The 17712-nt window shown below is 33.5% G+C and overlaps 1 protein-coding gene across 1 annotated transcript in view; it reads left to right on the top strand.

The window, feature by feature from the left end:
• LOC111526591 (ovostatin-like) overlaps window positions 1-17067 on the top strand; it is a 113825-nt gene extending 96758 nt beyond the window's left edge. The window contains exons 24-36 of the mRNA XM_023192341.2: window positions 367-450; window positions 3381-3557; window positions 3753-3834; window positions 6505-6661; window positions 8436-8510; window positions 8842-9007; window positions 9207-9430; window positions 10803-11018; window positions 12970-13094; window positions 13728-13818; window positions 14321-14389; window positions 14604-14706; window positions 16421-17067. Of these exons, the coding sequence (XP_023048109.1) occupies window positions 367-450; window positions 3381-3557; window positions 3753-3834; window positions 6505-6661; window positions 8436-8510; window positions 8842-9007; window positions 9207-9430; window positions 10803-11018; window positions 12970-13094; window positions 13728-13818; window positions 14321-14389; window positions 14604-14706; window positions 16421-16488 (1637 nt within the window). The 3' untranslated portion in view covers window positions 16489-17067. The remainder of the gene's footprint in view (window positions 1-366; window positions 451-3380; window positions 3558-3752; window positions 3835-6504; window positions 6662-8435; window positions 8511-8841; window positions 9008-9206; window positions 9431-10802; window positions 11019-12969; window positions 13095-13727; window positions 13819-14320; window positions 14390-14603; window positions 14707-16420) is intronic.
• The last annotated feature ends 645 nt before the right edge of the window (window positions 17068-17712 follow it).

Raw genomic sequence — 17712 nt, forward strand, 5'->3', positions numbered from 1 at the left:
TTGGCCTAAGCATACTCTTCTATACCAAGGCAGGAAAAACATCTAGTCTATTCATCCTATAAGTTGTTTTCTGAAAATCCAATTAAATAATAGGTGCAAAAGTAAATTGGAATGTACTCACCAAAGTTAAGGTTTCATTATATGTTAAATTGTAACTGATGGTGAAGAGTTTATGTGAATATGGTTAGTTATAATTATAGGAATCTCTTTGACCTTTTTTCTGATTATTTTAGAGTTGGGAATAGTCAATAAGTAGACATTAAGTGATTTAACAATCAAGAAGATAACTTATATTCAAAGTCAAAATCATGATTTTTAAAATAAATGAGAGATCTGAATTAATAATTTCACTTTACTATTTCCTAGGATCCACAGTATCTCAACCAGTAGTGCTAACTTTACCAGATAATCTTGTAAAAGATTCACCTAGAGCTTATTGGTCTGTCCTTGGTAAGTCTGCAAAGCAGTATAATACATAGGCTTGGAAAGAAGAGAAAAATTATACGTATTTGTGCCATGGTTCTATTTTGTCATCTGTTTTAGACTGCATTTCTAGCCTAAGAATTTTATAATTGAGGTTGGTATATATAACTAAGTTGGTATATATGGCACACTCACTTTCCTTTCTTAAAGGTCATTTGATCTGACACATACAAATTTACATTAGCATTTCTGGCTCCTGTCTCATTTAAGGCTACCTCAGTAAGGAAAAACTTTTATGTTTTCTCACAAACCAGTGATTTTTAGAGTACAGCATGCTGAACTGGTTAACATCGATATTTCACTTCTTTTGCCCTGAAATTACAACACTCAGGTAGGAGCGAACAGCATTCCACACAAAGGCAGTGGTCCCTGTGGGACAATGACCAAAGCTGGGCAAAGCATCCTACTCGTAACTAGCAGGCCCTATAAACCTAGAACCCCAGTAACGTGCCAACAACTGGAAAAGCTTAAGGGTAATAAGAACAATTGTAAGACGTGTTTAGATATAGAAACATAAAATGTATGCCAAAATTAAATAGAATATATTCCTGTCATTGTTCCCGTGTTACAAAGGGCAAATTGCTTTCTTGCTCATTCCAGATTTCAAAGATAGTTACCTCCATGATTTATTTCTATCTTTTTTAAAAACAATTCTGGACTGTTTAGCCCCTACCTTCCAGTCATCTCCTATATACAGCCCAGATTAAAGACTTAAGAGGGACATCTAAAGAATACTGTACAGTGGAAGGAATTCTGCACTCCTTGTGGCATTATGGTTATATCTTGCATTGTTGCAGTAAAAGAAGTATAGACCAGAAAAATACTAACAGGGAGGGAAAGAACACTCATCTTATATCCAGAACATCTTCCAGTATCAAAACCAAAGAAGACCTGCACTTACTTGAGCTTTTGGCTTTGAGCAAATAAATCTCATTACCAAAGTGATATCCAACAAATATAAGTCACAGAGGCTACACCATTATATCCAGCACCATCATTCTAAACCCTTCCTATTTTTAGGCTATCTTAATAGCATGGCTCAGTTTCCATCTATTTGGTGAGCCATTGAATTCAATTAGCTAGTTAGTATTTTGTTGAGGATTTTTGGGGTTTATATTCATCAGGGATCTTGGTCTGTAGTTTTCTTTTCTTGTAATGTCCTTGTCTGGCTTTGGTATCAGGGTAATACTAGACTTGTAAAATGAATTTGGAAGTATTACTTCCACTTTGATTTTTTGGAAGAGTCTGGTAAGAACTGATGTTAGTTCTTTAAATATTTGGGAGAATTCACCAGGGAAGTCATCCAGTCTGGGACTTTTATTTGATGGGAGACCTGTGACATTGATTAAATCTCCTTACTCACTATTAGTCTTCTCAGACTTTCTGTTTATTTATGATTCGGTCTTAGCAGATTATGTGTGTGCATGAATGTATTTATTTCTAGATTATCAGTTTACTGGCATATAATGCTTCATAGCAGTTTTATATGATCCTTTGTATCCCTGTGGTATAAGTTCTAATATCTCATCCTTCATTTATGGTCCTGTTTATTTGAGTCTTCACTCTTTTTATCTGATCTTAGGTAATGGTTTGTCGATTTCATTTGTGTTTTCAACAAACTAGTTTCATTGATTGTTTTTCTAGTCTCTACTTCATTTATTCCTGTTCTAATCTTTGTTATTCCCTTTCTTTTGCTACCTTTGGGCTTAGTTTGTTCTTTTTCTAGTTCCTTAAAGTGTAACATTAGATTATTTATTTGAGATCTTTCTTCTTTTCTGATATAGCAGTTTATCAATATACATTTACCTCTCCAAACAGCTTCTGCTGTATCCCATAAGATTTAGTATGTTGTGTTTCCATTTTCTTTTGTCTCAAGGTATTTTTTTATTTCCCTTTTGATTTCTTCCTTGACCCAGTGGGTATTCAGGCATGTGTTCAATCTCTACATATTTGTGAATTTTTGTCCTGTTATTTATTTCTAGTTTCATACCCTTGTGATTCAAAAAGATACCTGATATGATTTCAGTCTTCGGACTGCAGAAGTTCTTTACAGTGGCAAAGCATAGTGGATAAGAGAACTGACTTTCCCAGAAGGCTGCCTTGGGTTTGAATCCCATTTTCACCACTTGCTGTGTCACTTTGGGAAAATTACTGAACCCCTCTGTGTCTCATTTCTTCATACCTTAAGTAAAGATGATAGTATTACTTATTTCATAGGATTGTTATAAAAATTAAATGAGTTAAGATGCTTAGACATCTCCAGACACGTAGTAAATGCTACACAACCATTAGATATTGGTAGAAAGTGTGTAGGGAAGTGTCCAAGTCCAGGCACTCTGAAGCACTATTTTGTGTGCTGAATTCCTGACTCCGCTGTGTCTTTTCCGGATGATGCTGGGAAAATTTTCAGCCTCTCTGTGCCTCAATTTCATTATAAATGAAAAAAATAATACCTAGTTGTGTTATTATTATAAGCATCGAATGAATTAGTATGAGCAGAGTGTTCAGAACAGCATCTGATAAATGGCAAGCATTTTACAAAGGTTTATTTTGGACCCAAATCCTGTTGTTTTTGAAATGATGATTGACCTGGAGTTTTCTACTTCACCCTGGGAGCTCTCCAGAAATTTCGATTCCCACAAACGTTTGGGTTCTTCTGCTCTTGGCTGTGCTGCTTTGGATAACGTATCTCCACCACGGTTCTGAAAACAAGGCCCTGAGTTGTCTTGCTAATTCTATAGTGTGGGTCCAACAAATAGAAGAGAAAATAAGATCCAGATAATAGTTAAAATAATTATTTCCAGTATCTATGACATAGAGATGGGGAATACAAACTAGTATTCTTTATCTTATCAATTTTTATAAAGTCCTTCATATTGACTTGATTGATTTTTCAGGAGACATTCTTGGTTCTGCCATGCAGAACCTACAGAATCTTCTTCACCTGCCTTTTGGTTGTGGAGAGCAGAATATGGCCCTGTTCACTCCCAATATTTACATCTTGGACTATCTGAGTCAGACTCAACAACTGACCGAAGAGATCAAATCCAAGGCTATTGGATACCTGACCACAGGTAAAGCATTTGGAAGCCTTATTTTGCGTCTCTCAGTTAAATCCCTGAATCCCGGCTGTTTTGCTTGTTAAGTACGTGAATGTATTTGTCTGTATGTATACATCCACTTATAACTAACACAAATACTCAACTTATCCAACTTTTCTTCTGGATCATCCATTGTAATTTGAAAAATAATATCTCTTCTTGTTTTAGGTTATCAGAGACAGCTGTCTTATAAACACTTCGATGGATCATATAGTACCTTTGGACATAAAGATGAACATGGACACACATGGTTTGAAGTTTTGTTATTTACATCAGTTTAACTAGATGTTTCTAATTACTTCTAATCTACTTATTTTTTTTCAAGTGATTTTTGAGAATTTTATAAAAGCTATGGATCTTCCCCCACAAACTATAAATATACAAACTTCCACACACATATACACATTCTTTTAATAGGATTCCTGGGCTCTTGGGTTAAAGACTTATGGTATTTCTATCTTTTACTTACAAAGAAATTATACATGATACATAAGCAAATTATTAGACAAAGTAACTCAATAGAGCAGGATAAAAGGTATGAAACTACATTTATTAGAGAAGCAAATTATTCCATTGAAACAATAATATCCCAGCCTAACCTAAAGATAGTCTCAAGATTGTTTATGATAACTGATAGTGCCACTCAGAAGTTGTGCTGTGTAACTATGAATCCTCTTAATGAGACTTTAAAAACCTATATTGGAGCAGAATCCTGGTTGTGACAAATGGGGAAATAAGCACTAAAACCAAAATAATTTAAGCAAAGATTGCATTATTACTGTAAGCCTAAAAGACAGGATGAGTAATGAGATGCAAGTTAAATTTTAAAATTTATTCCCTATATTATTAACTTTTATTTACAAATACATATTCACCCCTAGCTGCTATGTCCTGGGAACAGTAATACATCCTTGAGGTACAAAAAGACAGATGCTCGCTATAATAATCATTATTGTTTCTTTTCTAATTGAGGGTAGTAAATCTCCATAATTACCCAGTGAGGCAGATAGCATCATGACACCCATTTTACATATAAAGAAACAGAAACACAATATATTAGTTTGCTAGGTACCATAAACAAGTACCACAGACTAGATGGCATAAACAACAGAAATTTGTCTTCTTATGATTCTGGAAGCTAGAAGTCCATGACTCAGGTGTTAATAATGCTGACATTTTTTTGAGCCTGTCTTCTGGGCTTGGACATGACTGTCTTCTCCCTGTCTCCTCATGGTCTTATCTCGGTGCATATCTGTGTCCAAATTTCCTCTTCTTGTGAGGACACCAGTCATATTGTCATATTGGAATAGAGTCTACTCAAATGACGTCTTGTAACTTACCTCTTTGAAGACCCTATCTTTAAAAACAAGTCAAATTCTCTGGTACTGAGGTGTAGGAGTTCAATATTTGAATTTGAATGAGGAGGCAACACACTTCTGCCCACAACCCACCGAGAGGTTAAATAATTTGTGCAAGTTCACATTGCCAATATTGTGGCAGAACTTGAATGTCTGTTCCAGAATGTGAACCTTCACTCACTACATTATTTTGCCTCTTGATAGTACATGACCCTTGACTCTGAGAAGTGTGGAGTATAGTGGGGAAAGGCAAGTAAGAAAAAAAAAAAGAAAAAACATTAAAACACAACGTGATAAAAGCTGTAATAAAAATATGCACATGATTCTACGGAAGTATATAGGCATGGCAACTTTTCCAGCAATTATGTGATGACGCGTTTGGACTAAATGCAATGCATATTACACACATGGATAAATCCAACCGTGTTTACCTGTTAGGAATGCCAGTCTACAAGGGAGAAGTTAACTAAGTATAAACTACAGCTCGTTTTGGATGAGCCATTTAAACCCTGTAGACCTCAGGTTATCATGAAATGATAATAAGGCACACATGCCTCATCTTGGCCTCTTAAGATATTTTTCTAGTTACAACATGCTATAATTTCCCAATAAGCTCTTAGGTGTTAAGAGGGGACAAGTGCAGGAATTCTAGTTTTGCTTCAGGTAGAGATGAAAGAATCTGGGAAGATGTTATAGAGAAAGTGACTCTTCATTGAGGGCATGAATGATGAATTCAGAGAAGGAGGAAGAGAAAGGATTTAAGTCAAATGGATGGAGACTTGATTTAAGTTATTAACCAGCAACATATAAATTATTACCAAATCAGTAATATGCAAATTAAGCAAATCAGTAATATGCAAATTAACAAAAATATTATTCTTATCTGAACAACTCATAAATAATCTCCATTAATGTTTTGGCAATATTTTCCTTCAGTCTTTTTCTCCTATGCTTTATAAACATAATTGAGATTATCCTGTATGAGAGGTTAGTCTTCCTTTCTTGAAACCTAACATTATTTGTAATAACTTTGCCATGTCATTAGAATAACTTAAATCATCCCTTAAAACAAAGGGATGGGTGAGTGGACACGTTTGCTAGAATTTGAGAAAGAAATTTTCAGGATGTGAAACTAAAAAATATAATTGAAGCAAGTTACACTTTTTTTCTTTCTTTCTTTCTTTCTTTTTTTTTTTTTTTGAGATGGAGTCTTGCTCTGTTGCCCAGGCTGGAATGCAGGGGTGTGATCTCAGCTCACTGCAACCTCTGCCTCCTGGGTTCAAGCGACTCTCCTGCCTCAGCCTCCCAAGTAACTGAGACTACAGGTGCCCACGACCACACCCGGCTAATTTTCATACTTTTAGTGGAGAGGGGGTTTCACCGTATTGGCCAACCTGGTCTCAAACTCCTGACCCTGTGATCCACCCACCTCGGCCTCCCAAAGTGCTGGGATTACAAGCGTGAGCCACCATGCCTGGCCAGAAGCAAGTCACATATTTTAATGAGAATTCACCTGCCTCTCAATGGTTGTTATAATATGCACTGTATATCATTTTTTCCAGGCTCACTGCATTTGTTTACAAGTCATTTGCACAGGCTAAACGTTACATTTATATCGATGACAAAGTTCAATCCCAAACGCTTATTTGGCTCTTAAATATTCAGAAACCAGATGGCTGCTTCCTAAATTTTGGCAAAGTCTTCAACAATGCTTTGAAGGTACTGATGAGATTCTACCTTACCGTTTTCTATTCTTTCATTATAATTGTTTAGTGAATCCCAAAGTACCCTGAAGAAATTGGTAAAAATTGTTGAACTGGAATTTCTACTAGCATAAACTAATTATCTTGAAAACCAATAAAATGTTTCTTTATAGCAAATGGAACATTTTCTTTCCTTCAGTCAGGTTAAAAACTCTAGAAGATTCTAACAGTAACTGTGGTGCCTGGGGGCAGGGTGCAGGAGCAGGATTATTAGTAAAAATGTAAACAAAGAAGTAACAGAACCTGGATAATTCTTAATAGCTTAGTGCTTTATCATTTAAGAAATTCTTTATCAATATTGTTTTATTATTAGAATTCAATTTGTTTTGCTCTTACTTGCTAATATCTCTGAGATAAGTGTTCATAATGAATATGCCTTTTATTTCTAAGTGTTTTAAAACATATTTTTTTCATAATTATCATAGTAGTATTTATTTATTGAAAGTAGCTTGGAGATTTCATATAAGATATTAACCAAAACATTATTCATATGTCAACAACTCAGAAATAATCACCATTAATGTTTTGGCAATATTTTCCTTCAGTCTTTTTACTTATGCTTTATAAACATAATTGAGATTATCCTGCATGAGTTTTTAGTCTTCCCTTTTTGAAACCTAACATTATTTATAATAACTCTGCCATGTCATTAGAATAACTTAAAAACATCAAATTAATAGCTCTCTATACATCATCATATGAATAAACCAAAATCTTTCTTGAGGTTTTGGTAATGCTTAATAAACTCAAAATAATGTTTTGTTAACATTCTTATCTGTAAATAGGCCCCTAGTTCATTATTGAATTAGGATAGCTATCTAAAAGTGTAATTTTTTAAGGTTCTGATAAAACATTACCAGATTGATTTTTAGTAAAATTGTGCCAATTTTGATTATTTTTACATATAGAGTATCTAACTCATAGCACTACTGCTAACTCTGAGTAATATAGGTATGAAAACAAAAATCTTTGAAAATATAAAAGAAAAAAGATCGTGCTTAATGTCTATTTTTGTTTATAGGTCAATTGGTTCAAAAGTCAAATATTTTTCATATGATTATTTTTAGTTTAATTTTTCATCTTTGTAACTGCCTTTTAATCTTTTGGAGCTAGTTTGATTTTCTTTATAACTAATATTATTGACCTACTAGAATTTATTCATTATATTGTATAATTTATATATAATTTACTTCTGTATTCCAAATAGTTCACCACTTATCATGACACATCTTGTTAATTAATGCTTTCTGTTTCTACTGATTTTTGAGGCTAACTTTGTTACATTGTTTTCTATACTTGATATGATTTCTTTCTGCTCTATTGATTGATCTACTGATTATACTACTATAAAATATTTCTATTTTATACTATACTCTTTTAATCATAGTAATATCATAGCATGCATTCTTTTCATGATACTTTTTATATATGAGGGTGAGAATTAAATTAGAACTTTGCAGAACATTCTCTCCCTCCTTTGATTCTAAATGCCTTCTGAGGCCCGTAAGTTATTTTGACAAGTGATGTTCCTATTTGTATAAAATTTTCAGGTTTTTGTTCTCTATTTCCTACTTTTTATAAACAGTATCTTTTGAGGACATGAAAAACTTCACCTCCCAAAAATATAGGAAAAAAAACCAACCAAACTGAGTTTTCAAATATATTAGATTTAGAAATACCCTTCCTCTGAATTCCATGAGACTGACATGTTACCCCTATGTTTCATTCAGGGAAAAGAAGATAATGAAATCTCTCTAACTGCATATGTTATTAGTGCTCTGCTTGAAGCTGGCCACCCAGTCTTGGTATGTAGCCCACTGGTGATACCACTAACTTGCTTCTTATGAACTTAGAACATTTTATGCCAACAATATAGTAATAGGAAGTAGAACTATATGTTTGTAGCTACCACATATGCTGAATAATACTGAATCAATATCTTTCTGAATCGTCAAATTACACTGTGCAGATGGAACTATGTAGAAATTAAAATGAATATGTTGTATTTGCCCTTTGAACATTTCAGCACAAACAAGATTCATTCCTAATTTTTTTCCAGCAATGATCATATCTACATCTGTGTTTTTGTATGTGTTTTTTGTGCACATTTGATTTTTTCTTTTTTATTCTTTGCAGTATATGGCTATTCAAAAGGGTCTCCAGTGCTTAGAGACTGTATCTAGGGAAAGAGCTATGACTACTTATGAGCAGGCTCTCCTAGCCTACACTTACAGTTTAGTAGGCTATGAAGACAAAAGGGAATTCTTCTTCAATGAGCTGAACAAAAAAGCAAAAAGAGTAGGTGAGTGTTTTTGACCCTTCCTGGAGTAACATGCTGGATAAGTAGAATGATTGGCAGTGGGATAATTATCATCCCCTCATGTTTCTTTATTGCCAGTTGTAAGGTTTGCACTCCCTCAAACACTACGCATTTGACCACACACAGTTATATGCCATGCTTTGACACAGACACTGTTGAATTCCTTTCACTTTTTGGTCAGGTGGCTCCGTGTTCTGGGAACTGGAAGAGAGGTTGTCTATGGAAGGATCATCATCTTTCTACTACCCTCAGGCTTCCTCCGCAGATATAGAGATGACCTGTTATGGGCTATTGGCTCTTCTTTTCAAGCCACGGCTGACTTCAGAAGAACTGTCCTATGCATCTCAGATTGTACATTGGGTGGCAAAGCAGCAAAATTCCCGTGGAGGTTTCTTCTCCACAAAGGTAACTCTATATCTTTGTAAAATTTCTATGTACAGGAAAATTGAGCACTTGCTTTGCATTGGTGGTATTGGTCTTTAAATTTATATATTACATTTATGCAATTAAATGTAATTGTTGTCACTGTTGAACTTGCTATCATTTTTCAATTTGATGTCTTTCAGGTTTTTTACAGATGTAGCATTTTATCTAGTAATAATCTCTAAATACTTACTCAAATATGCTTTACTTTAATTTTTAAAATAAAAACTTAAGTACTAACCTCCTAAATGTTCTATATAAAATTAGCTATGATTTTCTCAGAAAATGTGTTCTCAATTTGCATTATCATCAGCAGTGTGTACCTTTCATTTATAATTTCAAAATCATTTCTCTTGATCTGATACAATAAAATTAGTAATTCATTCTGTATAAAAATAAATCTCCCTGGTTTCTACTTAGATAGAATATGCTTTCATTTTTTTAAAGTTCTCTTTTATTTCATGTATTATAAATTTCCTGGTCATATCATTTGTACATTTCCTAATAGGGATATTAATCTTTTCCTTGATTATGTGTAAGACTTCTGAATATAGTAAAGATATTAACCTTACTAATGCATGTAACATCCTTGTCAACTTTCTGTTTTTCTTCCAATTTTTATCATGCTTTAAAATACACATTCTTTTCTTTTCATTTTCACTTAATGTGATTATTCTACTGAAGATTCTCACTTTAAAACTAAGAGTAGTACTCAACACAAAAAATGTATGAATATATTATCAGACTTTTCTGTAATATGAATTAATTCATCGTATTTCTATTACTGATTCATTTTATAGGATATATTTTGATTTTATAGGATATAATTTTATGGGATATAATTTTATAGGATGTATTTTGATAGAGTTACAGCAGAGACCTAACTTTAAATGGCCAGCCAGTTGTCTCAATGTCATTTATGTAATAATTAATTGTCCCAATGATTTGAAATGCTACTGTTATTGAAATATAAAGTCATATATATTTTGTCATCTTTTTAGTCTTTTTGTTTTTTCCATTGACATTTTGGCCTCGTGGTATGCTTTGATGTTTGGTAAAACAAAACCTGATTTGATAGGCATTTAACAAAATTTTCTTGGCATTTTCTTACATTTTTATTCTATTAAACAATGTTATGTTTGTGTTAAAGATTTGAACAGAAATGTTGCCACAAACCGCATTTATTTGTTTAAATTATACAGCACCCAAGACAGTATAATTCACAAAACAAAGTAAAATGCATGGAAAAAGATGTAATCGCATTTTAAATTATTTTTAAATAAATCACAGTTGTATTTGACTGATTGCTAAATCCCATGGTATGCTTTAATACAATTTGCCATTCTTCTTTTAGGATACCATTGTGGCTCTCCAAGCTCTGACGCTATTCCAGAGGCTCACTTTCTCTAAGAATAGACAAAATTCAGTGCAGATTTTCTCTGACCAAGGATTCAATACAGCCTTCCAAGTGAATGATAAGAACCGTTTGTTGCTACAACAAATTCCATTGCCAACAACTAAGGGAAAGTATATGGTGGAAGTGAATGGCAATGGCTGTGTTTATGTTCAGGTAATTTTGGGCTTTTTTACCCCCCAACTTATCAAAACTTATAATCTAAGTGAAACTAGAGAGAATAGTATAACGAACGAATAACTAGATTTAATAATTTGTTCACATTTGGTCATTTTTGCTTCACATTGTTTTGCTGAATTCTAAAGTAAATTAGAGTTATCATGCCACTCCTAAATATGTTATATATGGATCTCCAAAAAATAAATAAGGACATGCAATTACGTAACTGCAATGTCATTATCAGAGCAACCACACACTAACAATAGCTTGGCCAGGTGCAGTGGCTCACACCTGTAATCCCAGCACTTTGGGAGGCCGAGGCGGGCGGATCACTTGAGGTTAGGAGTTTGAGACCAGCCTGGACAGCATGGTGAAACCCCTATCTCTACTGAAAATACAAAAATTAGCTGAGCGTGGTTGTGTGTGCCTGTAATCCCAGCTACTCGGGAGGCTGAGGCAGGAGAATTAATTGCTTGAACCCAAGAGACAGAGGTTGCAATGGGCCAAGAACATGCCACTGCACTCCAACCTGGGCAACAGAGTGAGACTCCATTTCAATAAATAAATAAATAAATAAATAACAATAGTTTGTATTATGATATAATTTAATTATCAAACCTCTATCCCCAAATATACTTTATGGTTGTTTTTCAAATCAGGATTCAATCAAAGACCATACTTTGCAGCTGTTTGTTATGCTTCTCAAGTCTCTTTTAACCTAACAGATCTGTCAAGTTTTCTGTATTTTTTGTGACATTAATTTGTTGAAGAGATCAGGCCAGTTGTGGTGTAGAATTTCCCTAATTCTGAATTTACCAGATTGTTTTCTTCTGCTGTCATTTAATTTGTTGTCTCATTCTGTGCCTTCTGTAACTAAAAGTTGGATCTATATTTATATTGTATCACATCCAGAGGCACATCATTATTAGTGAGGTGAAGTTTGATCACTGGATTAAAGGTGGTGATAGCCATACTTCCCCACTAATGTTGCTGCTTTTTTCTTCTTTGCACCAACAATTAACATTTAAAATATTACATTGGGATCGTGAAGATGTTGAGTTCATCATCAATTTTTACCTAAAAGTCTTAACACGCATTGATGATCTTTACCTGATCAACCATTTCATTAAGAACTACAAAGTGGTGATTTTCTAATTCTATCACACCTTCTACCTTTATTAGCTGGCATTGCCATGCTGTATGGTCCAATATACCAGAGTATACTCAATATGTCAAATGTTTCTGGACAGTTGGCAGTAGTTCCCCTCTTTGACCATTACATATGACTTTGAAATTAATAATGTGCATATACGACTTTGTACTTGGACAGGTATATCTTCTGGAAATATTTCTTGAAGTGGGATTATTAGGTCAAGTTAAGTCTTTAACCAAGCCTCTTACCAAGTCGTTTTATCTTGGATTTAGATTCTACAATTTCTCTTATAATTTATTCATTGTATTCTTGGTATTTACCTTGATTCCTGAAGTTCTGATATTATAGTAATTTTATCAGTTGCTTAAGGCTGAAATCAGATCGTTTTAATTATTATCCAAAACACAGCATAGATATAGTCTAACTCTGCTACTCAGTAGCTGTATGAGTTTGGACAAGTTACTCATCTTTCTGTCCCCCATTTCCCTCATCTATAAAATGGAGGTTAAAACTAGCATCTACCTCAAAGGATTGTTGGAAACATTAAAAGAATTATTATATAAAAAAGCATTTAAAAGTAAGTACAGAGTATATGTTCAGTAAATGTTAGCTAAAGTTAGTAGTGTTACTAGTATATTGTATAGAATTAGTGTTACTAGTATATTGTATATAATTGTATAGAAAAAAAGAAGCAGAGAGGTAAAAATTAACTTTAAGTTGAAATGTTAATGTGGAGGTAATAAATTTAAAATTAATCCTTCAGTTAATCAACAACATATTCTATGTTTCTCCAAGTCAACTTTGAGATATAACATCCTGCTCCCTAAGAAGTCATCTGGATTTTCCCTTTCTGTGAATACAGCCAATGCTTTCTGCAGAGGATTATTTGATGCAAAATTTGACCTTGTTGTTTCAGCCAGGTAACAACTCTTTTTTTTTTTTTTTTTTTTTTGGTAAACATAGATATCCCTCTACCTCTAATTCAGGTAGCCTAGTGTCTTTCTCTGCCTCCAAGTGAAACCACATTCCAATTATTGTATGTGAAAGACTAGCCTATCTTTATCCTCTTGGAAAATATATTTCATCTTGTTTGAATTGTCTAAATTTTATAAGATTATGCTAGGTGCAAAAATAAATCTGACTTCGAAAAAATATGGACCAGGAGGAAGTTGTAAGGGAAAAAAGTTCTATAAATTCCTCCTCAAGGGGTACATTTTCTTAGTTTCTAGTTTGTAAATCAACACATTGCAAACTCTTACTTTTGAAACATAAAATTCTAAAACGAGGTTATCAGACCTCGGTTCAATTCTCTGAGTCCACTTAGGAATGAATTAAGACACATGTTGTGTCATTTCGGAGCACCACTAACTTCAGTTTATTATTAAATTATTCCAGTCTCAGAACAATAAACTCTATAAAGGGGATGATAAAATAAACTTTTTTTTTGCATGAAAATACATTTTATTTTTTGCTTTCCTAAATATTTTTGTTTTCCTAAATAATGATCAAAGTTTATCTGAATTTTAAATTTTGTACTTTTTTTAAAAAAAAAGTTATTATGGAAAGCGCAACTCTTCCAACATGGCAATCATTGATGTGAAGATGCTTTCAGGATTTGTACCAGATAGATCATCAGTTAAGAAGGTAAAGATTTAAATGTTGTTAATTGAAATAACTTCAGAATACCTACAATGTGTTGAGCCCTGTGCTATACTATACATTGGCCACAAGTTTATTTTAAAAAGGAATACATTTTCTATTCTTAAGGAGTAAAATTTGAATCTTACGTGTATCTTAAAGTAGAACATTGAGGTTCTCAAATTAATTTATATTCTTATATTTTCAAAACAGTGTATCACTAAAAAACAGGTAAATGAGTTAGTGTTTAGTTATTATTATATTTATTCTATTATTCTATTTATTTAAAATTAGAAGCTAATATATACAGATAGATGTCTCAAAAATGTTGAATGCATAAATCTCAAAGATAAATATTTGTTGTTGAAGCTTTATAGAAACATGGCAAGTATTTATAAAGATGCAGGAAAACCTCCAAGTTGAAATCAAATATTTTATCTTTGGATCACTAGAAGTTTGCAATTCTAGTTCCCTGAATTTTCAGCACACTTTTCTTCCTTATTTTTAGCTTCAGGAAGATGGCAAAGTACAACGAGTAGAAATCAAAACCACCCATGTCTTTTTCTATCTGGAGAATGTGAGTTTACTGTCATAACTTGGTTTGTGTGTTGACGTATATGCTTGAGGCACAATGTGGTTTTACTTTTGTCTTTGTTTTTTTATGTTTAAAAAAGTTTTCCTAAGAGCATAAGTATTGAAACAGTATTGCTAAAATAATTCTGAATATTTGAAATGGAGAGAAGTTGAGGGAATACATCTCAATATGTATAACAATATTGATTTATTCTCAGGTTACTCAAAAAGAAATTCAATTCTCATTCTCCATCAAACAAGATGCACTCGTATCCAACATCAAGCCAGCATCTGTTCAGCTCTATGATTATTATGAAACTGGTAAGAACTGTGTTTAGTTACTGCGGTTTTTGTCATTAAGTAATTGCAGTTCTGGCCATTACGTTCAAGGCGAAAACCACAATTGCTTTTGCACCAACCTAAATAGTTAAACCAATTTTCGTTTTCCCTACTGCTGTTACAGTTCTTATTTTTGAAATCTTCTTCCCTTATTTGGTGTTTTGTAACTGTTCATACCGCCTAATACAAAAAGCATCAGAATTTCAAGAGCAAAATTTGAGTTTTTTTTCTACCTAAATGGACAAAACTGGCCTGATTTTTCTTAACCAGTCTTCTCACTAAGATGTTCACTTAAATTATTGGAAAATAAATGTGAAGTAGGCTATCTAGCTGAATATAGATTCAGGCAAAATGAAGTTAATGGCTATGAAGGTTGGCATAGTTTATGCGTTAGTGTGAATTACAGGATACAGAAATTATGTGTTTATTTGAAGAGAAAAAGAGACATATACTATTAGAGATGATAAAGATATGTTCATAAAAATATTCTTAGAAAACATGTTTTTAAAGTCACAACCATTTATTATTCCTTGCAATTCTATGGATCAGCCAAGCTGATTGGTGCACGGTGACTGGTTTGGGCTGGGTCAGCTCTTCCCTCTTTGAATTGCACCTGTAATTCACCTGGTGAGTTGGCCAGCTGGATGTTCTAGGAGGCCTTATTCATATGTCTAGCATTGTACTGGCTCTTGATTGTCGGCTGGCTGACTGCCAGCTGAATCAGCTTATTCTTGACTCTCATCCTTCAACAGGCTAGTCTGGGCATCTGTTTATCTAGTTAGCTACCACCTATCTATTCATATATTGCTTAGCACAGTGAAATTTTTAAATAAAAAATTTATAATCAGAGCTACTTGGTCAGGTAACTTTGGGTGTCTGGATTTTGTTTTGTTTTGTTTCTTTTCAACCAAGTTCTTATGGTGTTATTAATGTTTTAACCAAGGCTCAGGAAAGGTAAATTCTTACTGATAACACCAAACAAGTAAGTAGCAGAATGCAATCTCTAAATGAGGTCTTCTGTTTTGAAATTGAAGCTCATCTGAGCACTCTGCTTTTGCTAGGTAAAAATTATGTCTATGAACACATTAAAACATAGGTCTAATAACTTTACCAATTAAAAAATTAAAATGGCAAGTTAATTATTTTCGAGTCAGATTACCTCAGCCAATAAATGACTCACAGACTTTTTGAGAAAACAAAAACCTGTTTTATACATGCTTTCTTGATAAATATTTCATCCAAAAAAGGGAGTGAATCAATAGTGATACAAACTATTAAGTGTTAAGTGTAAGTCAACAGTGGTTTACAAACTTTGAGTACCTACACATTTCGTAAGCACATCTTTACTTCTTTACCAAAACCTGTATGGTTGAACTAAGTCTCCACTGTCCCTCCAGCTCTTGTGGTAAAATAGACACTTTATTCTAGAAGAGAAAGCCCTAACCTCTGTTAGGTTTTAATATGTATCATATACAAAACATCATACCTGAAACACTTAAGAATGATCATATGGGTATGCATGCAGTGTGATGTAAATCAGAAGAATAAAAATACAGTATATTAGGAAGCTGTTAAGCAAAGAAACTGTTATAATAGCACAGATTTAGGGGAATTTATTTCTAAACAGATAAGAAATAAAGATGCTTTCTTCTTGAACAATGCTATAAAACTTTCAATAACAATTACTGTCTTTCAGATGAATTTGCACTTGCAGAATACAGCACACCATGTGGTCAGATGTCCTTTGAAACCTCCTCATTCTAGGATAAGGAAAATGAGATGGAAAAGAAGATACTTTGTAACTGAGATATCTATCAAGTTTGTTCCTGGAAGCTTTAAGCCTGCACTTCCCAAAAGCTTCAACCAGCAGAGACCAGGGCCAGTAGACAAATGCTCTCACCTCTGCTCTTAGTCAAGTACTGTGGGAGGCATTCCAAATGCTTCTCATGAAGTCCCCTTGAAATCCATCTCCCAGATTTTCAGGAAGCAGACTCCACAACAAATCCTTAAATTAGCCTTTGTCCTTTTTTGACACAGTCTCCCTGCTGTCTCACTCGTGTTTCCTGGGATCCCCAGTGAAATGAATTATCTGCATCCAAGCCCTTACCTCAAATTCTGCTTTCATGGCAACCCAAGCAGAGAAAGCCTATCCCATCAATCACTGAATAACTATAGAAAACACTTCGTTAGATAAAGAGTATTCTAACATATTGATACTTTAGTTCTGGTATATGTTTCTGAATAATTTCTCTGGGAAGTGTGGAAAAGTAAGCTTTCATGTTATTTAAACGTAAAAATGTTTATTTTCCTTGGCAACTATTGTTGAGTAAAACCTGACCAGAATCCATGGTTTTTTGTTTGTTTGTTTGTTTTTTGTTTTTTTTTTTCAAAAATAACCTATGTATTTTTAACTGCCATTTTAAAACTGAATTTTCTTTCTCCAGATAAGCTTAGGATGAAACAAACACCTCCCATCTCCTCCCTAACCCAATCACTTAGAGTATCATTTCTGAAGAGATATTTGTAAAGTTTTCTTGGCTATAAAATATTATATACTTGATTTAGTTATAAGATCAAATATTCATTAGTATGTTATTATTAAACACATATATTTTAGAAAATTATTTTTATACACGTACCTAAAGCATTTACTTGTAACTGTTAAGATAAAAGAATAAATTTATGTTGTTTTGAGCCACAAAGTATGAGATAATTTGTTACTGCAGCAATAGAAAATGAATGCACTATCTCATAAATATCTCAAACATAACGAACTTAAACATTTCAAATGTCATTTGTCATTCCTAACTGCTCCCCAACGCAATCAATCTCACTTTATACCTGGTCACCCAGTCATCTCAGTAATGTTATTCACATCCACGCAGATCTATGGTGCAGGTGCAAGACCTGTGTATTTTGCTTATTTCTCCCTGGCTCACAGACTTTACATCAATCAGTAATACCTATCATTTATACCTCTAAAATCTA

The sequence above is a fragment of the Piliocolobus tephrosceles genome, chromosome 10, assembly GCF_002776525.5.
Source record: "Piliocolobus tephrosceles isolate RC106 chromosome 10, ASM277652v3, whole genome shotgun sequence".
Classification (NCBI taxonomy): domain Eukaryota; kingdom Metazoa; phylum Chordata; class Mammalia; order Primates; family Cercopithecidae; genus Piliocolobus; species Piliocolobus tephrosceles.